The 27,492-nt window shown below is 46.8% G+C and overlaps 1 protein-coding gene across 1 annotated transcript in view; it reads right to left on the bottom strand.

Moving 5' to 3' along the window:
- The window catches only part of LAMC3 (laminin subunit gamma 3), a 527,783-nt gene that overhangs the window by 348,921 nt on the left and 151,370 nt on the right, over positions 1 to 27,492 (bottom strand). The window contains exon 4 of the mRNA XM_069237073.1: positions 11,926 to 12,092. Coding sequence (XP_069093174.1) covers positions 11,926 to 12,092 — 167 coding nt within the window. The remainder of the gene's footprint in view (positions 1 to 11,925; positions 12,093 to 27,492) is intronic.

The raw sequence follows: 27,492 nt of genomic DNA, 5'->3' as shown, positions 1-27,492 counted from the left end.
CACCATCTGTACACAAAGACACATTCACACAGAAGCAAACGTGCATAGGCACACAAAGACTTGCACACAGAAGCAAAAATATGTTTGCACAGAGACCCGTGCAAACACAGAACACCTTCATGTGTACACAGACACATCCACACAGAAGCAAATGTGCATGTGCACACAAAGACGTGCACACAGAAGAAAAAATACATTTGCACAGAGACCCGTGCAAACACAGAACACCTTCATCTGTACACAAAGACACGTCCACTCAGAAGCAAACACGTGTGTGCACACACAGAGACACGTGCAAACACAGAACACCTTCGTCTGTACACAAAGACATATCCACACAGAAGCAAACATGCATGTGCACACAGAGATGTGCACACAGAAGCAAATATACATGTCCACAGAGACACGTGCAAAAACACAACACCTTCACCTGTACACAAAGACACATCCACACAAAAGCAAACATGCATGTGCACACAGAGACACGTGCAAACACAGAACACCATTGTCTGTACACAAAGACACATCCACACAGAAGCAAACATGCATGTGCACACAGAGACACGTGCAAACACAGAACACCTTCATATGTACATAAAGACACATCTACATAGAAGCAAACATGTGTGCACAGAGATGTGTACACTGAAGCAACCATATGTGTGCACAGAGAAACGTGCAAACAGAACACCATCCGTACAAAGACACATCCACACAGAAGCAAACATACATGTGCACATAAAGACACACGGAGAAGCAAACATGTATGTGCCTACAGAGGCATGCATGCACACAGATGCAAACATGCTCCTACTGCAGAAGAAAAAAATGTAACTTTATCCAATTAACTACTCTATGTCTCACCCTAAACATCTCTCAATATATCCTCTGCCTGACTCATCCCAAACCTCATTCTATTACTACGATCTCCAAAATAACCCTCCTAGACTCTTCCCTCCCCCCTCACTCATTTTACTCATCCCAAACCTCATCTTACTACTATGATCTCCCAGATAACACTTTTTAGACTCTTCCCTCTTCTATCCCTCCATTAGGTCATTCAAAACAAATAACTGATATCACTCAAATTAACTCATATTTCCCTAGACTAATCCACCACTAATCCTTTTTGGGTTAGGGAGTAGCGTGCTACTTGATGAAAAGGGCTTCAATGCCTCTTCAGGAGTAGCAACCATTGTATAAATACAATTACCATTCGCTCACAACGGCACACAGGTTCACCCAGAGAAACATGCCCGTGTGCAGTGCTTAAAGTGCAGGGGATCCATCAGGATCCCAGATCCGTCATTTGTTATTGAATCAGATCCGTACACGCCCCGGTGAAATAGGCATAATGTATGATTAGGGTACTCTAGGATACCATCAGCTGCAACTCTGCATTGGTTGATTTCTGGCTTGGAGCAGCAGCTGTAGAGGGTAAGAGCGGTTTATTACTTTCACTCCCATCTGGGACCAGCTCAAAGGCCTCATTTAAAGGGCCATAAGCCCTACTTGTGTTGGGGGTTTCATCCTGGCTGGGAGCTACCTGGAACTTAACACCTGGATGCCAGTGCAAAAGGGGGAAACAAAGGCACACATCTGGGTATTACTGCACAGGTGCTTAAGAGAATGACCTGGAGGCAGGTTTTTGAGAGATATGTATATGCTGTGAGAGTGTCAGCTGTATCTGTAGGAATAATTACACTGATATCCATTAAAATAACACTTCATGGTTGTGAGAAAGTGGATTGTTAGTTGGGATGGATGGTGGTACACCACAAGTAATAATGTCACCATCCTTGTTAGGTCCAGTAAAGGTTTCAGTATTTTAAACCTGAACTCAACCTCTTGTAACTAAGGCACAGAGCAGACCGGCTTAATTTGAGAAAATCTGTAAAGCATTTAGAAGTATCAAAACAGTTAAAAGGTGAAAACACAACACAATAAATATCCTACTCCAATAAAGAAAACTAGAGAAACATTTAATGAACAAAATGACAAAAATTTAAAACGGGGAGCCAGAGATATGAATGTTTACAATTATAACTAAAAATAGCACCAGAAGGTGGTAATCGCCCACTGTGCCTCCGTGCACTTTTCATGGAACTAGGCACGACCTCGATGCCGCACGGGTGGATACGGAAGCCAGGGTCGTCCCATTTGAAAGTCTTACCTCCTGACCCAGTCTCTGAAATGAAAGGCAAAAATCCTCAGCGGTACAGGGCAGCAGGCTACGACTACGAAGGGCTCTGCGAGGCCACATTCTCATTAGATGAGGTCCTGGTGAAACTGTTGACTTTTATTGGGAAAGACTTTCAGCTGAACTTACTCAAAATTCGTGCCCAAGGAAGGTCTGTCACCTGCTGGATACCTTCGGCGCTGTCTCTCTGTGAAGATTCTTACATTTTGACTTTTCCACTGTTTTGGAGTTCTGATTCTTCCAGTGGGGCGTAGCTGTAAGCTGTAGCCGAACAGAGCTCCACGAGACCAGGTAGCCCCTGCCCGACAGCCTACTGAAACGGATTTGCTGCTGAGGAAAACCTACGAGCGGAAGTGGGAATCTTTAGCCCAGCGGCAACAAACCTCTCTGATTTGGCAGGTTTGTCCTGGCCCTCCAGAGATCGTTGGAGCAAAACGTTTCTCAGTCCCAGGCCATTCAGGATGCTAGAAGTAGTACACTTTGGCACAGCCAAGGGTTCCAGGACCTCAGGTACATAACTTGGGGTCAAGACTCGCTCCAACAGAAGCCACAAGAAGGGTCCAGGGCAGGTCCAGTTGGAACTGGTCTGCTGGGCTAGCAGATTGTGTACACAACAGGAGGTCAGCCAACTGACTCTTGGAGTTCCACTTCTTTGTCCTGGGTACAAGTGGAAGCAGTACCAACCTTTCAGATCTCCTCACAGGTCTCAACCTTGTTCTGTCTTCCATTTCCCATAGAGTTCAGAGGAGGGTGCCCAGGTGTGCCACATTTATGCCTGGCACTAACTAGCCAGTGGGTTCGGGGGGGGGAGGGTAACACATGGATGCTCTTTTACTAATACGGAAACATTTTCCAGGGGTAACCCTACCCACATTTGTAGCAGTTCCTGTGTGCCCTACTGCAAACAATCTCATGGTGCACCTCTCTACTTAAAACCAAGATGGCAGAATCTTTCTTCCCCTGTGCAGAGCGCCTGTGCTCAACCCCGAGGTGTAGCCAGGGAAGTGAGCAGTCCCTCCCCTGTGGTCACTTCAAACCAGTTCTGAGGGCAGCCCCTTTCTCACTGAGATTGGTGCCTGCCTGACTAGGTGGATAAAAGAGGGCCCTGCCTGGGTGTCAGCTATCAGAGCCTCCGTAAGGCTCTGTAAAGTTAATCAATTCCTGGGCACAGCCCAGATGTTCCTCCTGCAGAAGAACAGAACACCTTCCCACATCCAAGGCCTTTGTCTCAGCTCCGGGAGCGAGTTCACACCTCATCAAGGGGGCTATTCAGCAGCTAGGTGACAGTGGGAGTCCATGTAAATGTGCTTCTGGAAGCATTAGGGAAAAGGAACATTTCTAAAAGTATCATCTGAAAATATTTATTACCAATCTGACATAGCCAGTGAATTGGACTTGTAAAAAAATATTTAAAAAAATCAAAAAATGAATTGTGTGCCTGTTTCCTAGCTGGAGATAACATTATACAATTTAATATTGTTCTCTTTCTAACCCTGCTACAGTGAAGGCTTTTCATGCCTTCTCACTGTAAGGACATGTTTACTATCACACCTTTAGATCTCTACTTTTAAATACTCAATATGTTGCCTTTTAGGTATTGAGGCCTACGTAGGAGTGACTTATTAATATCTAAATGGAGGGTTTAGGTCTGTCGAAACAGGCTATTTTGGCAGGTCAAATTTGCAGTTTTAAGACCGCACAAACCTGCTACAGTGGTAGGCCTGCAGTCATGTTTGCACTGTCATTGTAGTGGGTGGTACAATGGGTGCTGCAGTCCACGAGTTAAATTACCTTGCTGGCCCTGAGTACACTTTGCACCATATAGTAGGGACATATAAATACGTTAAACATGCCAGTTAGGAGTATAGTAAATTTCAGCATGCTTTTGCGGTTAGAGCACAGGCGCGTGGTTAGCAGACGTCCCAGTGCACAGAGACAAAAAAACAGCAGCATCAGTTTAAAGAATGAGCGTCATCATACAGAAAGAGGCATCTTCCTCCAGTAATTTTGAAAATATAATTTATTTTATAGTGCTGATCACCCCAATAAAGGGTGTTGGAGCCCTTTGAATCATGCACAAGCTGTGACTGGACAGATCTCAGATCTCTGCAGCAGGTGCATTAACCACAAGAGATATTTCACCCTTGTGATTATCCCCTGAATATTGTTGGGCACACAAAGATCTCTGCAGCAGGTGCAGTAACCTCACAAGACATTTTTAAATGCAACCTGTTTGGGCAAATTAAGTGAAGCAAAACAGATTTACTGTCACATTTGCACTTCTTGCTAATTTCTTTGTGGCAGAGTTTAAACAAATCAGAATTGGGCAAGTTGACTTTCAGGCTCTGCGTTTCATGATTTCGCCTCTTGAGACTCCACACCCTTTTGTTGCCACACTTTGACCCTCAGTGTGTGGGATTCCGGAGTATTTTTTTAAAATTTCCAACACTGTTTGTGTGCACACAAAGAATCAAACATTTGCATGTGCACACAGGGGACACACATTAATAGAATAGAGGTTGACAGGCCCTTGCAAGGTTGAGCCTGGCTCAAACCAGATGCTTGTTCTGGCCACTGTGGATGTCCCGTTTTCACCTTCCAAGGTTGATGCATTAAATACCATAAAATTGGGCTGGGCCAGCTGTCATGGCTGCGCGTGGGCCAGGAGCAGGTCCTTCTGTGCCTGTTAGAGCCCAGAGGACCCCGAGCTGACTGGGACACTCATTTTGGCTGTGCCTAGTCCAAGTGCATGGACACTCTGTTTCCGCCCGCCAGCCCATCGGGGAAACCATAATAGGGCCAGCGTGGTTCAGGCCGCACAGGTGGCCTGATGGCAGCGTACATTGGCGGAATGTCATAATGAGGCCCTCAGTCACCAATTGGAAGTCTCAGAGACAAATCACTCTGTATTAAAATTTATATTTGAAAGATATTCTGTAATTCAAGTTGCAGTGTTGAAAAGAGATGGACACTGGTTGGCCTGTACCCCTGCCAGAGGGCCTGACTACTTGTGAAACCAACATCCTGAATTATACTTTGGTCTGTCTCTAGTGATGCAAGGTCCACAACCTGTCTGTGACCTACAGTACTGTACCAAGCATGCCGCCACAGTGAGAATGGGCTACTGTCTGTGGTATGGGGGTACCACATAAAGAAGCTTTAGTAACAAACCATGTTTTGTGGATCATTAGTAAAACCAGACCTTTTCCTGGGTATCAGAGAGAATTCAAAGTACAGACCACTCCCCTGTAAAGATCCACTGGTATGTGAAACCCAGAACCTTGCGCTGACATTGCGTGTGAGTGTGTCCAGTGTGTGCACGTGCAGTGATTGTGTGTCACATGTATGGTAGTAGGATTCTGTGTGTGATATCAGTCACTACAGGGACCAGTGAGGTCCACTGTGGATGCCCCTGTTTCATCTGGCACAAGATGGAGGATGAAGGCAGCTTAACCAGTCAGGGAGCTGACCAAGGGGGGGGTAGAAAGTGGTTCCTGCAGGAGGGAGGTGAAAGCTCTCTGGTCTGCAATCTCTCATTGTTTTCCTTCCTGAAAGTCACTGGCACATCTGACCAGGAGGGCAGAAAGTTGTATCGTGGAGCAGGCTCTACGTGTGCCCAGTTAGGTAGAGGAGTTTTTAAGGCGACAAAGTGGCAGCTTTGTAAAATCTGCACACTGCAACAATTTACATTAATTTCGATTTGAAATACAAGTTGGACCTAATGTAACGAGTTGTTTGATACCTTGTAGTGCCCACTTTGTTTGCACCATTAAGGCGTTAGCACAGCTGAGGGGTAAGCATGAAATTATGCACTTGTTATGTTATCCAATTTGTAGAGCGCATGGCTACCCTAAGGCTTTCCAGCGCTAGCGGACCATGACCAGATCTCGGCATTGCACCCACCAGATCTAAAACAGCCAAGTTTTCAAAGCCTTCCGAAAATTGTATTCATGGCTTATCAGTCGCAATTTGGGAGGCAGAGAGTTCCACAACTTGGCACCCAGGTATGCCATTGTGGCACCGCCCCATCTAACTTTGTTTACTCTGGGTAGAGTAGCCAATGCTGCTGACGACGATCTAAGGTCTCTATTCGGTTTGTAGAAAGAGGCAAGATTCTTTAAGAGTGGAGGACCTCTATTGTGAAGGGACCTGTGTATACAGCACAGAGCCTTGAATTTTATGCGCTGTTCGATGGGTAGCCAGTGTAAAGAGACTAAACCCGCTTTTACCAAGGTCCATCTAAGAACATCCACTAGCAAGCGGGCAGCCGCATTTTGTACCCGCTGCAGTTTCTTCTTTACATAAGACGGAGAGCTAAAAAATAGGCCATTGCCATAATGTAACCTGGAAAGAACGGTAGCCTGGATGATGAGCCTTGTGGCCAAGGCGGGCAGAATTACAAAGACCTTCCTCAGGAGTCTCAGCAGGCCAAAGCAGGTAGACGATATGTGCCTAGCATGCTTTTCAGTGTCAACAAGGGATCCAGCCATATCCCTAGACTTTTGATATGTTTCTTTGGAGGAGGAAGTTCCTCCAAGGTGCTAGGAATCTTAATCGGTTTGCTTGGTGAAGATTCTGGGCCCAAGATCATTAGTTCCGTTTTCTCACCGTTTAGTTGCAGTTTGCTGTCCGACATCCATCCTGACACAGCTTGTAGACAGGAGGACAGTGTGGCGCCTTCTGAGGCTATGTCCGATGAGGAGACCACCAATTGGGTACGTAAGACACCAAGGTTAGTCCGAAGGATTCCACCACCGTGGCTAGAGGGGGCATATATATGTTAAAAAGTGTCGGGCTAAGAGATGATCCCTGTGGAACGCCGCAGTTATATTGGAATTTATCTGAGCAATGGGACCGGTCAAGGACCTGAAATGTTCTACCTTCTAAAAAGGAGATGAGCAGCCGAAGGGCTCGTCCCTTAATTCCGCTGTTCCTCATCCTCTGGGCCAGCAGCTGATGGTCTACAGTGTCGAACGCCGCACTCAGATCGAGCAGTATGACTACTGTAGTCCGTCCCTTATCCACGCACTTCCTAGCTTCCTCCACCACTGCGATCAGCGCTGCTTCTGTGCCGTGTCCCGGTCTAAAACCCATCTGGGGTGGGTGGAGACGGTTGTTATGTTCTAGGAAGGTGGAGAGTTGCGTATTAATGTGCTTGTCTAGTATTTTGGCCGGGGTGGGTAGTAAGGAAATAGGCCTATAGTTCTGGAATTCCGCAGCATCCAAAATGTTTTTCTTAAGCAGTGGCTTAACTATGGCGTGTTTCCACAGACACGGAACTGAACCTTTAGTTATTGATGTGTTCAGAATTTCTGTTAAGACCGTCACTATTATAGTCGCCACTCTGACTAGTATGTGAACGCCGCATTAGGCGACCAAGTTTTTCCTCAGTAAAAGGTTGTTTCTGAATGTTTACTGTCAGGACATGTAAAATACATGTCCTGTCCATGTCATATGTTGCTCCCTGCCTTAGAAGTCGATAGGCCTGCCAGAGGATTGACCTACACAGATGTACAGGGGAAATATTGGCCTTGCCATTGCTTTTCATGGCAGTCAGGCTAGCAATGTACGACTGCTCTGCCAGTCTGCAGCGGCAGACTGAGGGACTCGTTCTACTTGGGGGACCTCCAGGGTGGCACAATCAGTGCTCCAAGCCCAAGGGTACCCCTCTAACTTACATGCCCTGGGCACTAGGGTACCATATTCTAGGGATTTACAGGTAAATTAGCTGTTTTCAATTGTGTACAGCCAATTTGACATAGACTTTAGGGTCAGGGCACTGGCAATGAGGTCTGATCAGCACGCAAATTTTTATGCCTGTAATAATTCATCCTTCCAAATAGCTAAATATTTAAGCTTCATTTTCTTAGGAAATTCTGCTTAGCCAGCATGGGCAGTTATTGTCAGCCTGGAGAGCTGTTCAAGAGAGCTGGGATAGGCTAGACTGCCTGGTTCGGCATGGTTCGTGAAGGCGATAAATTGGGACTCCTACTGACGTGGTTACTTAAGAGGGAATGCCCACACCCAGCGATTCTTTCTTTGAGGAGCCAGGATGGCACACTTGCAGGGTGACAGGCTGAGGGTATCTCCTTCTGCAGGACCACCTTGCATCAGTTTCTGGCACACAGGGATTTAGCAGAGTGGAGGGAACATGCAAGTTTCTCGAATCATTGCCACTCCCTTGCCTCAAGCCCGAACAGGTGGAGAGTCTCAAGGAAGAGCTTTCGTCGCAGGAGCTAAGTGAGATAGTTCGGGAGATGGCGCTTTGTAAGGCACTAGGCTTGGATGGGCTGCCAGTCGAGTACTACCCGACATATTTGGGGTTACTCCTCCCCCACCTGTGAGAAACACTCCAGGAAGCGTGAGGGCATGGGATACTGCTGCAGACTATGCATGAAGCGCAGATAGTTATGCTCCCCAAGCTGAGTAGAGACTCTTTGGATTCCAGCTCCTACCGTCCCCTGTCCATGCTGGGAGTTGATGCAAAAATTCTTGCAAAAGCTCTTGCTACAAGACTACGCAGCGTGGTCACTCATCTAGTACACGATGACCAGTGTGGCTCTCTGCCAGGACGTGGGACTCACATGAATCTGCGGCGGTTGTCACATGTCCTACACCCGGTCACTGATAGTGGGATAGAAGTAGCATTACTTGCTGTAGATGATGAAAAAGCATTCAACACCCTTGATTGAAGGTACCTTTGGGAGATTCTCCGGAGAATGGGGCTGGGACCGATATTTCTGTCCTGTGTGAAGCTGCTCCATACTGATTCGGTTGCGCGGGTTTGGACAGGGTTGTGTTGTTGGAACGTTTTCCTATAGAAAGGGGTACTATACTGGGATGACCCCCGTTGCTGCTCCTTATCGCTTTAGCGATGGAGCCGCTGGTGATACACCTTTGCCACGACATGACCAAGTGGGGGGTCGAGGTGGGGGTATCACCCACGTTGTCTTGCTCTACGCAGGCGACGCCCTAGTGTATGTCACATGCCCTGAGCAGTCATTTAAAATACTGTTGCTCATCATGTCTGAATTTGGAGCAGCGTCAGGCCTTCAGATTAAAAAACAGAAGACAGGACTGTTCCACTTGGCTGCACTGGCAAGGGTACAATCAGCTGAGCTCCCCATGACTGAGCTTCAGTGGGCGATGGATCACGTTTGGGATCTGGGCCCAGCTCAATTCTGGATAAGCCTACTGCTGTTGGTGATGGGCAGGGTCACGCTCAACAAAATGGCTTTCCTGCCCTGCAAAATGCTATGTACGAAATGCAACCGTCTACCTTCACCAACCTCAAAAACCCCTAGTGTCCCTAGTGTGGGCAGGTAAGCACAGCAGAGTTAAGCTGGATCTACTGAAGTTGGAACACGGACCTGGGGGTCTGGGACTACCGGACTTCAGACTGCACTACTTTGCGAGTCTTATGCAATATGCTGCTCAGTGGTGTTCGGATGGCCCGAACATGGAGAAGAATCTACTGGGTGCATGGGGCGCGGGGGGAGACCTCCTGCACTGCCTTATGCTGGGATCAGGTATCCCAAGTGGCCACCCCTTTATTGTCCAGCAGGTGGCGTGGGAGCAGGTAGTGACCAGGTGTTGCATCGGGCCCCCTTTGCTAGACTCTTGCCCCTTCGTTGGCTGATGCTCGTATGTGAAATTCAATTGTTGATGGACCTGACACAATGGTTTGGAGGTGGTTCCAATACCGTTGGTGACCTATACCTCAACAGTATATTCCTTACGATGTTGGTGACTCAAGATGTGTTTAACCTTCACCAGGATCAGTTCCTACAATACGCCAAAGTGTCCCGTACAATTCAAGGGATCTGGCTGACTTTCCCCGCCGAGCCGTCGGAATCCCAGACTTTTATAGAGCCCTTAAAGGGACTCACCATACTGACGTGACAGCTGTCCAGGACAGGTGGGTAGGGGCGCTAACGGTGCCCCTCACGAAGGTTGCTTGGAAGAGAGAGTTTGCCTAGGTTATGGAAGTAGCAAGCAATGCGAGGTTCAAGCTTACACAATTTTATTACTTACACCAAGCCTACCTGACCCCACTGTGCTTACACAGGAGTAATAGCGCTTGTTCTGAAGATTGCCAGCTGACTCCAGCGACCTTTGTTCATATGACCTGGCATTGTGGCACGTGATAAGGGTACTGGGAGGAAGTCCTGACTACATTACGGGGGAGTCACACACATGTGATGGAGGCCTCCGTGGAACACTGCTTGATTGGAGTGCTCCTGACACCTAAACGAGGGGCCCAAATAGGCCAATGACTCACTCTCTTAGATCTGGTGTGGCCATGAGGAGAGTGGCGATACACTGGACACAACCTGCAGCCCCCACAGGGGGTAGCTGGCTAGCTGATATGCAAGAAGAGACACGTCTAAGAGCTGTACGCACAGACGAGAATGCTGAAAGGGATCTAGAAATGTGGGAGGATTTGCTGGCGACCGATCTTCCCCCGATTTAGGGTGCCAGGCACAGGAGACACCCTGCACAGTCGGCTCGAGTGCTGTGCCTGACTTTGAGGCCAGATGAGCTCCTGCATATTGTAGGTTCTGGAGGGTTGATTATAATATGTGGGGGGTGATATGCCTGCATCTGTCCCCCCTTTTTCTCCTCATGTTGATCTCCCCACTGTGTCCCGAAGGGTTTGCACGAGAGAATCTCACATTGGGAAGTGCCGCATTTTTCTGTTTGTTGAGCTGCTGTTTCTTTTAGCGTAAGATCTCTAGATATAAGTTGAATTTTGTTGCTGCATTGTTCAGTTTGTGCACATGGTCGCCCTGTATGGCTCCATGATGCCCAGGCTCTCCTTAAGTGTCTTAATTTTGAACCAAATGCTAATAACCACAAGTTTAAAAACAAATCTACTTAGCTCCTCGTAAAGGATAATTTGTTTTAGTGCTATGAGCAATTTAAGGTACCCATCCCTGCTTATCCGTATTTTAACTATACTATTCACTTTAGACTTGATATCACGTGGGAAGGTTTCTGTTCGTTGATGTTATGTGTAGTGCTTTACTTGTGTTGTTGAGGAGATGGTTTCTTGCTGGGTGGTTGATGTTCTTTGTGTGTTTTTATCACTTTGTATAATGATATTGCAGTATCAATGCACACAGCACAAGCAATTGTCAAAACACTCTGGTGAATGTGTAAACCATGCAATGGCACGCTTCGAGGACAACTGCACACACACAATAAGTGAGCTGGGGCGTAGACAGATGGCACACACGCACGCACGCACACACGTTACCATCCTTGCGGAACTATGTGTGTATACAAGCCTTGTGGGGACCAACCTTTCCTACTGTTTTTAAAATATACTACTAACTGAAAGTTATTAAAATAAAAATCACGATACAGGATCCTGCTTCAAATTTGCAAATATATTGTTACTTAATCGCAGACACAGAATCATCCTTATAGGGACTTGTATACGTGCTACCATCTTTGTGAAGACCTACTCCATAATCATCATTTGAGTTTGAATACAGTCAAAGGCGCATGGCTAACACACACACACACACACACAATGGTGGGATATATGGCTTTCCAAAACACACACATTGGGACACTCAACATATGTACAAAGGTATGGAGATCTAAGGAGTCACAAAGAAACCCAATGGATGCACACTTATGTTGTACACTCACACAAGGACACACCCTTATTGAGAACCACCACACCACGTGCATGCCTCACTCCCAGGAGTACTCACCCTGGCACTCGTTGGCAGCCTCCGACGTGCCGCGGGCCCAGGGTCGGTCCTGGTAAAATGGCCGGCACCGCTCACAGTCCAACCCGGTGGTGTTATGTTGGCAGTTGCAGGTCAACTGGCCCAGCTGGTCGGTCACACACTCTCGGGCGTGCCCATTACACTTACACCTAGGTCAAGAATTAGAGCAATCAAATACAAAATTAACAGACTTATGATTATTCATTCAAGAAATCAATAAAATCAAACACATTCCTCTCACAGTCACTGACCCCCATGTTTCAAGGGTCTCAGACTCACTGTAGTTGGTCTCTGCTCTCACTGTGGTTGTTAGAAATCGGTTCTTTGGTTGGCAGCGCGTTACCACCTGTCCAAGCAAGGACCCAAACTCTAGTCAGGGTAAAGGAGAATCACCCTCAGTTAACACCACTCACCCCCTTGGTAGCTTGGCACAATCAGGCAGGCTTGACTTCAGAGTCTAGGTGTAAAGTATTTGTATCAACACACACAGTAACTCAGTGAAAACACTACAAAATGACACAACACAGGTTTAGAAAAATAGGAAATATTTATCTACACAAAACATGACCAAAACGACAAAATCCACCATACAGAAGTCAAGTTCAGAATTAAAAAGCAAAAAGAGTCTTAAATCCTTGAGAAAACAGCAAAAACACTGTTAGCATTCAAAAGAACCTGGGTAGCATCAAAATAACACGCACAGGCGAGTGTGTGTCGGAAAAGGCTAGCGATGCGTCGATTTCTCACCCGCAAGCGAGACCGTGCGTTGTTTCTCCTCTTCCGGTCCGGTCGGCATACGTCGCTTTTTCCTCTCTGCAGGAGAGGGATGTGTTGATTCAGGCAAGCACGCGGGTCCAGGCAGGCTTTGCGTCATTTTTCCGCACCCAGCAAAGTTTGTGTTGAAAATCCTACCGCACGATATCAGCAAAACCGCGCTATGTGGCTTGCAATGTTATAAGCCCCCGTCAGCGCGTGTTGCGCATCATTTGTCCAGCTGCGTGCATCGATCTTCCAGCCGCAATGCCGGTGGAGCATCAATTTCTGCCACGAAGCCGGCGGCGCTTCGTTTTTCAGCTGCGTCTCGGAAGGTGCGTCGATATTTTCCCCGCACAGCGGTCTGTGCGTGGATTTTCAATCTTGGTCTGCCAGCTTCACCTTTCAAGGCCCAGGAACTGGATAGGGCACCAATTGGCAGGGCAGGTGTCTCAGCAGAGAGTCCAGGTGCAAGCAGGTGAAGTTTTTGATGGCCCTGAGACTTCAACAACAGGAGGCAAGCTCAGGACAAGCCCTTGGAGATTTCTTCACAAACAGGAATGCACAACAAAGTCTAGTGTTTGTCCCCTTGCACAGGCAGAAGCAGCAACTGCAGGATAGCTCCACAAAACACAGTCACACGCAGGGCAGCACTTCTCCTCAGCTCTTTAGCTCCTCTCCTTGGCAGAGGTTCCTCTTGATTTCCAGAAGTGATCTAAAATCTGTGGTTTTGGGTGCTCTTCTTATACCCATTTTGGCCTTCGAAGTAGGCTTACTTCAAAGGAAAGTTTCTCTTGTTTGTGAAATCCTGCCTTGCCCAGTCCAGGCCCCAGACACACACCAGGGGGTTCGAGACTGCATTGTGTGAGGACAGGCACAGCCCTTTCAGGTGTAAGTGACCACTCCTCCCCTCCCTCCTAGCATAGATGGCTCATCAGGATATGCAGGCTACACCTCAGCTCACTTTGTGTCACTGTCTAGACTCTAGAGAGATGTGAAAACTGCCCAACTGTCAAATTGACCCAGGCAGGGAATCCACAAACAGACAGTCACAGAATGGTTTAAGCAAGAAAATACCCACTTTCTAAAAATGGTATTTTCAAACACACAATCTCAAAACCAACTTTACTAAAAGATGTATTTTTAAATTGTGCGTTCAGAGACCCCAAACTCCACATGTCTATCCGCTCCCAAAGGGAATCTACACTTTAATCATATTTAAAGATAGCCCCTATGTTAACCTATGAGAGGGATACGCCTTTTAACAGTGAAAAACAAATTTGGCAGTGTTCACTGTAAGGACATTTAAACATATTAGTATATGTCCTACCTTAAACATACATTGCACCCTGCCCATGGGGCTACCTAGGGCTCACCTTAGGGGTGCCTTACATGTAAGAAAAGAGAAGGTTTAGGCCTGGCGAGTGGGTACACTTGCCAAGTTGAACTGGCAGTTTAAAACTGCACACAGAGACACTGCAGTAGCAGGTCTGAGCCATGTTTACAGGGCTACTACTGTGGGTGGCACCGCCAGTGCTGTAAGCCCACTAGTAGCATTTGATTCACAGGCCCTGGGCACCTCTAGTGCACTGTACTAGGGGCTTAGTAGTAAATCAAATATGCCAATCATGGAAATCGAATTACACATACATTTTACATAGGAGCACTCGCACTTTAGCACTGGATAGCAGTGGTAAAGTGCCCAGAGTAACAGAAACAGCAAAAACAGAGTCCAGCACACATCAACAACCTGGGAAACAGAGGCAAAAAGTTAGGGGAGACCACGCCAAGGATGTCAAGTCTATCTGTGGTGTAGCACCCCTGCTCTTTACCCCCTGCTACCAGTGTACTTTTAGTTCAGTTCATATGTTCCGTTGATGAAAGGAACTAGTATAAAATAAGCATTGGCAGACCCAATAGGTTTGACTGCCAGTCTTTTGGCAATTCTTGTTTGGTTTTGTCTTGGATTTTTGCTAAACATTGTTCAGGAAGCTCAGACCCTCATCAATGTGAAAAACAAAACATCTGCTAAGGCAAAAATGCTTTTTCTTGGACCCAAAAAGGCACACAATGCTGTAGTACTCCATGGCACTGAAGGGGACTACTTTGCCTGTGCACGTGCCCCTTGTGAAAGGGCAGCAAGCCGTAATTATACTGAAGTCAGCCAATGGCTAAAGTGGGCTGATGCACTGTCCCTCGACGCATGCTTGAGTGGAAGGGGAATAATGTGAATGACACAACCACAGGCAAATGGTTGACGTCTGGCTGGAAATCCCTTCACGTAACTACGTTATATACATACTGTTAGTAAAAACAAACAGTCTTGGCTGGCTAACACAGAGGCAAAAAAGACAATCAGCCTGGCACTGCCTGTCAGCCTCTGGTGTTTGAGAAAGAAGGGATGGAGTAAAAAAGGCAAGAGAGAAAGAAAAAAAGAAAAGTAAGAAGGAAGGAAGGAAAGAAGGAAAGAAAGAAAGAATGGAGTAAAAAAGGCAAGAAAGAAAGAAAGAAAGAAAGAAAGAAAGAAAGAAAGAAAGAAAGAAAGAAAGAGAAAGAAAGAAAGAAAGAAAGAAAGAAAGGTGTGAAAAAAGGCAAGGGAGAAAGAAAAAAGAAAAGAAAGAAGGAAGGAAGGAAAGAAAGAAAGAAAGAAAGAAAGAAAGAAAGAAAGAAAGAAAGAAAGAAAGAAAGAAAGAAAGAAAGAAAGAAAGAAAGAAAGAAGAAAGAACGAAAGAAAAATCAAAGATGGCAGTAGCAAAGAGCGAAGACAAGAAATAAAGAATGCAACAAGGAAAGAGGGAAAGAAAGAAGGAAAAGACGCAAGAAAGAAAAAAAGAAAAAGAAAGAAAGAAGGCATAACCTCATGCAGAACAGTTTCAATGGACACTATCTGGTATGCTGTGAAATAGCAGCAGTCAGATAAACAAAGGCCACTGCATGTGATGAATGTATGAGACACATGTTGTGTGACCACTGTCTAAGATAAACGTATGAGACAACTGCATGTGACTAATGTTTGAGACAAATGTATGCGACCGCTGTCTAAGATAAACGTATGAGACAAGTGCATGTGATGAATGTATGAGACAAATGTATGTGGGCACTGTCTAAGAGAAATATATGATACCACTGCATGTGACTAATGTATGAGACGAATGTATGCGACCGCTGTCTAAGATAAACGTATGAGACAAGTGCATGTGACTAATGTATGAGACAAATGTATGCGACCGCTGTCTAAGATAAACGTATGAGACAACTGCATGTGACCAATGTAAGAGACAAATGTATGTGACCGCTGTCTAAGATAAACATGTGAGACAATTGCATGTGACTAATGTGTGAGACAAATGTATGCGACCGCTGTCTAAGATAAACGTATGAGACAACTGCATGTGACCAATGTATGAGACAAATGTATGCGACTGCTGTCTAAGATAATCGTGTGAGACAATTGCATGCGACTAATGTGTGAGACAAATGTATGCGACCGCTGTCTAAGATAAACGTATGAGACAACTGCATGTGATGAATGTATGAGACAAATGTATGCAGCCGCTGTCTAAGATAAACGTATGAGACAACTGCATGTGACTAATGTATGAGACAAATGTATGCGACCACTGTCTAAGATAAATGTATGAGACAGCTGCATGTGATTAATGTATGAGACAAATGTATGTGGCCACTGTCTAAGATAAATGTATGAGACCACTGCATGTGACTAATGTATGAGACAAATGTATGCGAATGCTGTCTAAGACAAACGTATGAGACAACTGCATGTGAGTAATGTATGAGACAAATGCATGCGACCACTGTCTAAGATAAATGTATGAGACAAGTGCATGTGATGAATGTATGAGACAAATGTATGTGGCCACTGTCTAAGATCAATGTATGATACCACTGCATGTGACTAATGTATGAGACAAATATATGCAGCCACAGTACAAGATAAATGTATGATACCACTGCATGTGACAAATATATGGGACAAAACTATGAGAGCACTGCATCTACCCTGACAGTTGGTGATGCCAGTTGCAAGCCATTTTTATTCTCTTTTTTTAAATAATTTGGAATAATTTTGTGCACATATGCTGTACATAACAAGCACTGGCAAAGCCAGTGGGTCTCACCTATACAAGAGGTATTGGCTTTACCAATATGTTTTAGCCCTGTTGTGCACAGCATAGCTAAAAGTTAGTGGGGTTAAAGGGAGTGGTGTGGAGTGGAGTGGTGTATAGCGGAGTAGAGTAGAGTATTATGGAGTGGCATAGAGTGGTGTACAGTAGAGTTGAGTGGAGTGAGGTGGAGTGTCATGGAGAGGCGTGGTGTGTTGTGGTGAGAGAAGAGTGTCATAAAGTGGAAGGGAGTAGAGTTGAGTGGCATAGTGTCATAGAGTGTCAGAGTGGAGTAGAGTGTCATAGAGTGGAGTGGCATAGAGTGACATGGAGTGGTGTAAAGCAGAGTGGAGTTGTGTAGAGTGGAGTAGAGTGTTGTAGAGTGGTGTAGAGCAGGGTAGATTGTCATGGAGTGGAGTGGCATAGAGTGGAGTGGCATAGAGTGACATGGGGTGGTGTAAAGCAGAGTGGATTTGTGTAGAATGGAGTAGAGTGTTGTAGAGTGGTGTAGATCAGGGTAGATTGTCAAGCTGTGGAGTGGCACAGAGCGGAGTAGTGTAACAGAATGGAATGGCATAGAGTATAGTAGAGTCTAGTAGAAGCGACTGGCATAGAGTGGAGTTGCATAGATTGTCATAGAGTGCAGTGGTATAGAGTGACATGGAGTGGTGTAAAGCAGAGTGGTGTTGTGTAGAGTGGAGTGGAGTGTTGTAGAGTGGTGTAGAGTGGGGTAGATTGTCATAGAGTGGAGGGGCACAGAGCGGAATAGTTTAAGAGAGTAGAATGGCATAGAGTATAGTAGAGTGTAGTAGAAGCGACTGGCATTGAGTGGAGTGGCATAGATTGTCATAGAGTGGAGTGGTATAGAGTGACATGGAGTGGTGTAAAGCAGAGTGGAGTTGTGTAGAGTGGAGTAGAGTGTTGTAGAGTGGTGTAGAGCAGGGTAGATTTCCATGGAGTGGAGTGGCATAGAGTGGAGTGGTATAGAGTGACATGGAGTGGTGTAAAGCAGAGTGGAGTTGTGTAGAGTGGAGTTGAGTGTTTTAGAGTGGTGTAGAGCATGGTAGGTTGTCATGGAGTGGAGTGGCATAGAGTGGAATGACATAGAGTGACACGGAGTGGTGTAAAGTAGAGTGGAGTTGTGTAGAGTGAAGTAGAGTGTTGTAGAGTGGTGTAGAGCAGGGTAGATTTTCATGGAGTGGAGTGGCATAGAGTGGAGTAGTGTAAGAGAGTAGAATGGCATAGAGTAAAGTAGAGTGTAGTAGAAGAGAGTGGCATAGAGTGGAGTGGCATAGATTGTCATAGAGTGGAGTGGTGTACAATGGAGTAGCAGGTGGAGTAGTGTGTCGTAGAATAGGGTGGAGTAAAGTGGCATGGCGTGGCACAGAGGAAGTTGCGTAGAGCGTTGTGGAGTGGATAGTGTTTTAGAGTGGCACAGAATGTCATAGAATGTCAGAGTAGAATGGAGTTTAATAGAATACTGCATCAAACAGTAGAGTATCATAGGGTGGAGAGTCATAGAGAGGAGTAGAGTTTAATAGGGTAGAGTGTCAAAGAGTAGAGTATCGTAGAGTGGAGTACCATACAGTTTAGTAGAGTTTAATGGAGTAGAGCATCAAAGAGTAGAGTATGGTAGAGTGGAGAGTCATAGAGAGGAGTAGTGTTTAATGGAGTAGAGCGTCAAAGAGTAGAGTATCGTAGAGTGGAGTACCATACAGTGTAGTAGAGTTTAATGGAGTAGAGAATCAAAGAGTAGAGTATGGTAGAGTGGAGAGTCATAGAGAGGAGTAGAGTTTAATGGAGTAGAGCGTCAAAGAGTAGAGTATCATAGAGTGGAGAGTCATAGAGAGGAGTGGAGTTTAATGGAATAGAGCGTCAAGGAGCAGAGTATCACAGAGTGGAGTAGAGTGCCCTAGAATGAAGTCCTGTATAGTACAGTGGTGCAGAGGCAGATAGCTTTGGCATAGAGGGCATTGCATAGAGTGCTTTGCCATACAGTAGAGTGTCATAGAGTGTAGTGGTTCAGACAGTTGCCGAGTAGAATGCAGTGGCGTAGAGTAGATTGTTATAGAGTAGTGTGAAGTGGCATAGAGTGGAGTGGTACAGGGTAGGGAGTGGTGCAGGGTAGAGTGCAGAGGTGTAGAGTAGAATGGCATAGAGTACAGTTGCATGGAGTGCAATGGTGCAGAATAGATTAGAGTGGCATGAGTGATGTAGAGTGCAGTGGCGTAGAGTAGAGTAGTGCAGGGTAGAGCGGTTCAGAGTAGAGGAGTGCAGAGAGCAGTAGTGGTCTGCGAAGCCTCCTCAGGGGGTCCGCGACTGCTTAGAAAATAAAAAATTATTAACAGATTAAGGCCCTCTTTAAAACATTGGTGGTAAGTGCCACCTACCGCTGCGGCGATGGCCGCCAAAAGACCGTAGCCGAGGCTAACATCCGTCTGCCATAATATGACCACAGCTGGATTTCCGCCACAACATGGGTGGAAATCCGGCTGTGGCCAGACAGTGGTAAGGTGGCGCTGCTACCACCAGCAGTGCCACGCTAGTAGACCGCCGGCAGACATATTATGAAAAATAATACAGCCTGGCAGTGTTCTGCTGGCAGGCACTGCTGGCGGTAGCAGCGCCCTGTCCCGTCCCCAACCGGAAGACCCCCTGGATCAAGGGGGGGTGGGGGGTGTTGTGTGTGTGTAGGGGGTGTGCATGACTGTGTGTGTGCGTGCATGCGCATGAGTGTGTAGTGTTGCGTTCGTGTGTGTGTATTGTGAGAATGCATGAATGAATGGAAAAGTAAATGCGCGTCTGTGTGTAAGTTTGAGTGTGTGTACGGATGTGTGCGTGAATGAATGGATGCATGTGTATATGAATGTGTGTATGCCTGTGTGAGTGTGTGAATTTGTGGTGTGTGCCTGCGTGTGTGCATGTAATGGAGGGTGGATTGGCAGGGGGAGCGTAGATGGAGAGGGTGTGGGGGTTGTATGAGGAGTATTGGGGGGGTGGGCCACCTACCAGTGACAGGGAAGGAATTCCCTGTCATTGGTAGGGCCTACCGCCATTGTTTTCGTGTTTTTCTTAGGAACACCACAAAAACCATGGCGGTAGGCAGGGTCATAATGCCGCGGTCAGTGTGATACATTGGCGGGTTGGCTTCAGCCAACCTGTCAATGTCGTAATATGGGGGTATGTACCGCCAGCCTCTTGGCAGTACTACTGCCACACTTACACCGACCGCCGGGGTCATAATGACCCCCTTAGTTCCCAGCTTTCAGTAATGACTCACTGGGGGGTCCTCAGATTCCAATAACGATTTAGTGGGAGTCCCTGGGTTCCAGTGATGATAAAGTGGGGGTCCACAGAAGTCAAAAGGCTGGGAACCACTGGCTTAGAGTACAGTGGTTCAGAATAAAATAGAGTTTTTTTTGTATTACTGGATAAAGAGTTGAAAAAGTCTGAGATGGGACGAAACACATGTTGGCTGAATCATCTGTAGCTTGCATGATTGAATCAACAGTATTCAGTGTCGGACGTGTTGAGTAAAGAAATAACTTCACTACTTTCCATGAGCTGGACTATTAATTTCAATGGGAGGAATCAAGAACTGAAATACTATTGAGTAACTGAAGCTGAACTTATCAGATTGTAATATTTTTGTCTATGTACAATTGCAAGGAATGCTGCAATATTCATTGCCACATGACATATGACTTGCCTATCATCGAGAGCCTAGCCGCAGAGTCCTAACCTTGTACCTGCTGTGTAGGTACCACTGGCTGTGCACAGACACCCAGACTAGAAATACCAGGTCCTGGGCCCACACTCTGAGATGCCTTCACCACCTCACTTGAAATTAAATGAAAATTAGACTTACAGAGCGCTGTACTACCCTGGGGTGTCTCGGCGCTATGGCTCTGGAAGCAGATCACAATCCAACACAGACAACTGGTAGCAACTGCCTTTTGTTCCGTGTGAACATGAGACAGGTCTTCTGTGTACTCAGAATCTTCACAGGGCTTGAGCAGTTCTTTCTTTTGTGAGTCTTGTCTCTAGAGCCCCCTCAAACATCTTAGTATTTCCTGAGGATGAGCTTTTGAATAGGGGTGTGCCAAATTTGCAAAATTTGCTTTTGTGTAATTATGTGGTATTTCTGTACAATTCTGCAAAGTTATGTGCGTACGAAGCTGGGCTCTTTTGCAGATGCTGCTGAATTTTTTCCACTATTTAAACTACTTGTTGCTATTGTTTTTGATCTGAAAGTGCTCTGAAACCTGCTAACCAGGCCCCAGTGCTTGTTCCCTTAAATTGTAACTGTGAATTGAATAACCCAATTGGCAAGTACTTCACCACCCCTGTAAGGCCCTAGTAAATGGTACCAGTGGTATCCGGGGCAGGGATGGTAAAGGGGTCACCAGGACTGCAGCCCTGATTTTACCACCTCATAGAGACCCGAGTAAAAGGTGAGCTCGGCAGGGCTGCCATGTCGGCCCTGCAAGAGCAGCTCGCCTATTCGAGTTCGACACTGCCCACACCACGTGCAGGCTGTGACCATTCACTGCCATAGCACCGGTCAGTCCCCCCAAGGCAGGCCTCCTAAAGCCCAGGAGGCAGGGTGAACTGTGCTCTAAGTGTGGACATTTATGCATGATCATATATGACCCTGTGGCAGCATTTTAAACTTAATGCTACCACAGGTGACCGGCGGCTTATTGGATAGCATGGGTTGTGTAGGAACGTACCCTCTTTCTGGGCATGGTTACCCCCATTTTCTGCCTGATGTCAGTGTGTTTGGCTGTGTTTACTGGGATCCTGCTAACCAGGACCCCAGTGATTATACCCTGTCCCTTAAAACTTGTTAACTATACCTTTTTCTCCCCATATTTGGCATACTGGTGCCCCTATGTAAGTCCCTAGTATATGGTACACAGGTACCCGGGGAATTGGGGTACTAGAGGATCCCCATGGACTGCAGCATGTATCATGCCACCCTTGGGGAGCCCATGCAAAGTGTTCTGCAGTCCTGCCATTGCAGCCTACAGGAAAGGGTGCATGCACCCTTTTTCACCATAGGACACCCACTATAAGTCACCCCTATGGTAGGCCCTCCTAGCCCAGATGGCAGGGTCCAAGTACCTGTGTGTGAGGGAACCCCTGCACTAGCAGAGGTGCCCCCATGAACTTCAGTGCCATTTTCATGGACTTTGTGAGTGACGAGATGCCATACGAGTGTACTTGACCTATCTCCAGCTACATAATGATAACTCCGAACCTAGAGCTCATCCAGAGGGTCCCTGGGTTCTGTCATCTTGAAACCATGGTTGGCAGGGAGCCTAGGAGCATCTGAGTGGCCAGGCCAGGTAGGTGACGTCAGAGCCTCCTCCTGATAGGTGGTTACCTGGCTAGGTGACCAATCCCCCTTGCATGGCTATTTAGGGTCTCTCTCTTGGGTGGGTCCTCAGATTCGTCTTGCAAGATTCCAGAAGAACTCCTCTGCAACCTCCAATTTGACTTCTAGCCACTGGAACCGCGACTGGACCCTCCTGCAACTGACAATCTGTATCCCCGAAGAAGATTATTTTTGCAACATTGTTTCCACGGCTCCTTCAGGCTTCAGCAACATTTCCCCAGCTGTGCATCCTCTGAGGATGGCAAGTCTTCAGTCTGCACAAGAAGGAAGAAGGAATCTCCCTTGGAGTGAAGGAGTCACTCCCCTGCATTTGCAGACACCTACTGCAACGACGACCGGCGGCATGTATCTCCTTTCATCCTGAGCTGCGTGGATCCTGCATTACAGGTGGTGGTCCAAAGTAGTCCTCTTGGTTCTCTCTGCCAGCTGTCCAACTTTGGTGGAGGTAAGCCCTTGACTTCCCATGCAGGACAGTACCCACATGCACTGCATCTCTTGCAACTGCCAAGGCTTGTTTGAGTCTCCTCCACGGCAACTACAGCTCCAGCCCCCAGCACTCCTTCCTGTGACGCACAGGCCGCTGTGTGGTTCTCCTGCCATGTGGGACCCTTCTTTTGTGTGCTGCGTGGGCTACTTTTGCAACTTCTGTGTCCCTGTCCTGTGGTACTCCTGTGGGTGCTGCCTTTGCTCCTGTGGTCTCCCTGTGTCACTGAGGGTCCCCTCTGACTCTCCCTTCTGGGTTGAGTCCTCCTGGGCCTTGCTGATCCCCGGCAGCACCACTTTCTGCCAACCACAATAGTTGCCTTTGCCACGGCTTGTTGGTGGAATTCCTGCACCAACACCCATCTGCAATCTTCCTTCCAGTGTGGGACTTCATCTGCATCCATCAGGAACTCTTCTCCGGCTCCAGGGCTGCAGTGCTGACCTGAGTTTCATCACTGTCGACCAACTCCTGCAAGTACAGCTGGGTGGGTAGTAGCTCCTACTCCTCCTGGACTCCACTGTGACTCTTGGACTTGGTCTCCTCTCTCCACAGGTCTTCCGCTCTAGAAATCCACCACTGGTTTCTTGCAGCCTTGTCCGGGTGTCTTCTTTTCTTCTTTTCCTTCCTTTTGGGTGGTTTGGGGGAAATTCCAGTGTTTTACTCCTGCTTTCTTGGTCACTGGGGGGTACTGTGTTACTTACCTCTGTGGTTTTCTAGTACTCTCAGCTCCCCTCTAGACATTCTACCTACCTAGGTGGGGGTCCTGTGTTCAAATTCCATTGGTTTAGTATATAGTTTGTGCTCCCCCTAGGGTCACTATTGGTTATCTACATTTGCACTGTTTTCTAACCTTTTCCATGCCTATTACTGTTTACTAGTGTATTTATTTAGTGTAATACTTACCTCCTATTGGAGGGTTACTTCCCTAGTACTTTGTGGTATTGTGTTCCAGTAATAAAGTACCTTTATTTTTTGTGGGTTTTCTTTCATGTGTGTAAGTGCTGTGTGACTACAGTGGTTTTGCATGAGCTTTGCATGTCTCCTAGATAAGCCTTGGCTGCTCACCCACAGCTACCTCTAGACAACCTGGCTTCTAAACACTGCCTACACTTCACTAAGAGGGGATACCTGGACCTGGTATAAGGTGTAAGTACCTTGGGTACCCACCACACACCGAGCCAGCTTCCTACAGGCTGGCACCCAGGCAAATCCCAGATGTCCAGCTCCATAATGGCTGAACCGAATTCTGTTGTGTATGGTGTCAAACACCATGCTTTTTAATCCCGGACACGATCCTCATGCCCAGGATGACCTAGCATGAACGCAGGTGGTGTCCTTACAGGATGCCCACCATAATACCATCTTCCATGGGCCTTGGTGGGCTTTTCTGAGTGTTAGCTGCCAAGACGCCATGCTGGGGAGTGGGTGCTGCTCCCATAGGTCAGAACAAAGGCCTGTGCAGGATGGAGGCAACACCTCCGCCCTGCCAGGATGGCTAGTGAATGGACCCATCACAGCGGTGAGCTTCAAAGGCAGCACCACTGCTGGACAAAGACATTTCCCACCCCCCTTGAGGACAAAGCCTCCCCTGCCCCAGACACCTTCCCAAGAAGAGCAGGTGGGAAGATTAGCTAGCCAGAAGCCAGGCACTCCTCTAGGGTGGGCCAGCTGGAGTGAACTGTGGAAGATGACCTGTGCCATCTTGAAAACACTTAGAAATAGTGGGTTCTGGGTATTTTAGTGATCTACACCCAGTCACTTCAGGGGTGGATTAGCTGCAGGACTAGATACACATTGGTCACTAGTCCTCACACTCTTAGACACCCCCTAAATGTAGGATTTAAGGGGCACCTCTGACACCAGAACCTCAGATCTGCTGTGAAACAAGAAGACAAGGCAGGACTACACAGAGAGGCGCAACAACTGGACCTGTGGTAGTCACTCTGCACACCACTGGACTTCGACTCGCTCCGGACCAGAGACTGGTTCCAAAAAGGAAGGTGAGCCCATCTGCAACAAACCCGCTTCACCAGGACCCCCTAGGACTAGAGGTGCTAGTCCCCTGACGATGGCAGGACCAGACCACACTTTCACGAGTAGCTGAAGAACTGTCCACCATGCCCTGAAGCATTTCCACCTGAAAGTAAGTGGTCAGGAGCCTTCAGGGAACTCCAATTATGGCCCTCAGCGAGGTTCAGCTTTCTGCGTTGTTCCCCTGGTCCTCTGGAAGAAGATTTCTCAAACTGCTGTGTTTGCCGTGCTTGCCGGCACCAAGGCTTGTTGGTGGTCAGCCTTACTACTGTCTGCTTTACTTGACGCTCCAGGCTTGAGGATCCATCATCACCATTCAACTAACCACACAAGTGGCTCCGTCATCCAGTACTTGCATCCCCTTTCAGCCTGCGTTGGCACACCTGGTAGAGCCAGCACCTGCGGATCCTGTTCAGCACCACAGATAGCCAGCAGCACCTCTGCACCCAAAACGCCCGAGTGTCGCTGAGCTGGTCTGCCTGCTGATTCCTGGTCAGAGGCTAACTCCAACCTTAAGAACCAAAGGGTATTACTGAACTCGACCTGCAAGTCACCTTTTGCTAGGGGTTCCCACTCCAAGACCGCCAGTCCAGCTCAGCACAAAGGACACCCAGCACACCTCTGCATCCCAGCCCCACGAGCCAGGTAAAATTGTACTGACTATTGAAGCTTAGTCTGTGGACCCGCAAGACCTCAACCCCAGGAGGGTTCCACTGAACTCATCCAACAAGTGACCGATTGCATACTGTGTTTTCTCCCATCGACCAGAATGATAGAATTTGACAGCTCTGCAAATTAATGATTTATTTAAAGCTCTAAAATGGATAACCAAGGTTATCGTTCTGGTGTTTAAAATTTTATAAAAATCTGCTTTATTTTTATAAATTAGTGTCTGATTTCTCTCAAGTCTTGTCAATTACTTATTATCCATGTTGGTGCTGTGAAATGCTTAATGCATGTTCCTCTAAGAGCCTGACTGCTCTTTGCCACTCTGCCAGGTCCACTTCTGGATAACGTGCTAGTATTAAAAGGCCATACCACATAATACTGCCACCTTGCTACAATGTGTTATTACATAAAATGCAAATGTGTCGTTTAGGATCTGATTTACAAGAAACTGGCGCATCGGAATCAATTCACCAGTTTTCTTGTACCATCCCTGGAAGCACTATATTTATGATACAGCGTATGATGGCGCATGTTTCCACAGGTGCGTCTCAAATTCTGACGCATCTGTGGTGCTAAACTGACGCATTGCTGGACTAGCATCAAAAAAATGACGCTACTCCATCAATATGAGGGGGGGTCCAAAGTTGAAAAGCCAAGCGTCACTTTAACTACTGATCTGAGCAGGTGTTAAATAATTGACGCTGTAAAGGCGCTTAATGGTGCTGTGAAATCTTTAAGATTTCACTGCGCTAGTTCAGCAGGGCATTTAACCAGGGAACGCCTACCTTGCATACATTATGCCTGGTGCAGGTATGTGGGGCACAGCTTTACAAACTGATGCAGTGGTCCCATTGAGCCAGTTTGTAAATGGGGTACACTGTAGGGGATTGCTTTGCACCACCTCTGCATCAAAAACAAGCATTTGCAATGCAATAGTTCTTGCATTTGTGAGAGTTAGAACTATTGGCGTTGTAAATTACAATGTCTTTTTCCTATGTGTTTTAGTTTGGAGTGTAGTGGATGTATGCCAGGTGCCACAGCAACCCTCCCAGGCCTGTCACTGCAGGAGAGAGGACACAACATGGCCTCCATCTTGGGAGTGTTTTTGCCACATTCCTACAGACTGGCTGTGATCACAGAGATGCAACCCTTTCTAGTGTGTTTACCTAAACTTTTATAGCACCAAACAAGCCACAAAGAGGCACCATCGTGACATTTAACCAAGAGAATGAGGGGGTCAAAAGAGTTAGGAGCAAAGGAAAGGGGGCAGCCATGTATTTCTATGTGTTAAACTGTTAAAGGAATTGTTCCTCTACATTGGCAATACCAGCCTAACTTTTAAAAACATTGACTGCATACAAAGAGAATAACAGAAGAGGCAGCTTAAATGCAAATTCATTATAGCGATTTTAGTAAGAATGGCACCTGCTTTGCAGTGCTATGAAATGGCAGAACCTGTATTACCAAGCGCTATATTAAAAACAATGAGTTATTCCCAGACTGTCCCAACATGCACCAGACAAAGAACCCTAGGGGAGAGGATGTGGAGTAAGGGCCACAGCTGTCGACCTTGGAGCTGGGGAACACGGTACAAGTCTTGGCGCCGGCTCAACATGCTGTGATTCTTGGCAAATCACTTAATCACCCCTTGCTACCAAAAATGAATGTGTTTGTGTACAACGTAAACGGTGCTCATGTATAGCGCTGTAATACCTTTGCTTCAAGTTCTCACTAACTTAACTTTATTTGAAGAGAACCAGTCTACATCCAAAGGCAAGATGTTTTTTGCTATCAAGCTTGAGGCTGTGAAGTGCTTGGGTCTGGAGTCATGACTCCTTTTCCACCACTTTGGAGACAACACCTTTTGTCATCTTCTTGCCTAGAACTAACCTGTGTGCTTGGTTGGTAACCCTCTGGAGGTTATCAAGAGCACGTGCTGTTACCTAGTATTAAGCTCTTATCTAGTCAGTTGATTAAAGCACCCACTGCAGAGGTCTTGACAGAACGAGAATGCCAAAGATTACAATCCTGACATAGCCTTTTCACCTTTTCATCTCTGCAAGGTCGATGCAAATGAATTATTGCGA

Source organism: Pleurodeles waltl, chromosome 6 (assembly GCF_031143425.1).
Source record: "Pleurodeles waltl isolate 20211129_DDA chromosome 6, aPleWal1.hap1.20221129, whole genome shotgun sequence".
NCBI classification, from domain to species: domain Eukaryota; kingdom Metazoa; phylum Chordata; class Amphibia; order Caudata; family Salamandridae; genus Pleurodeles; species Pleurodeles waltl.
This window is presented reverse-complemented; position numbering and strand designations above follow the sequence as displayed.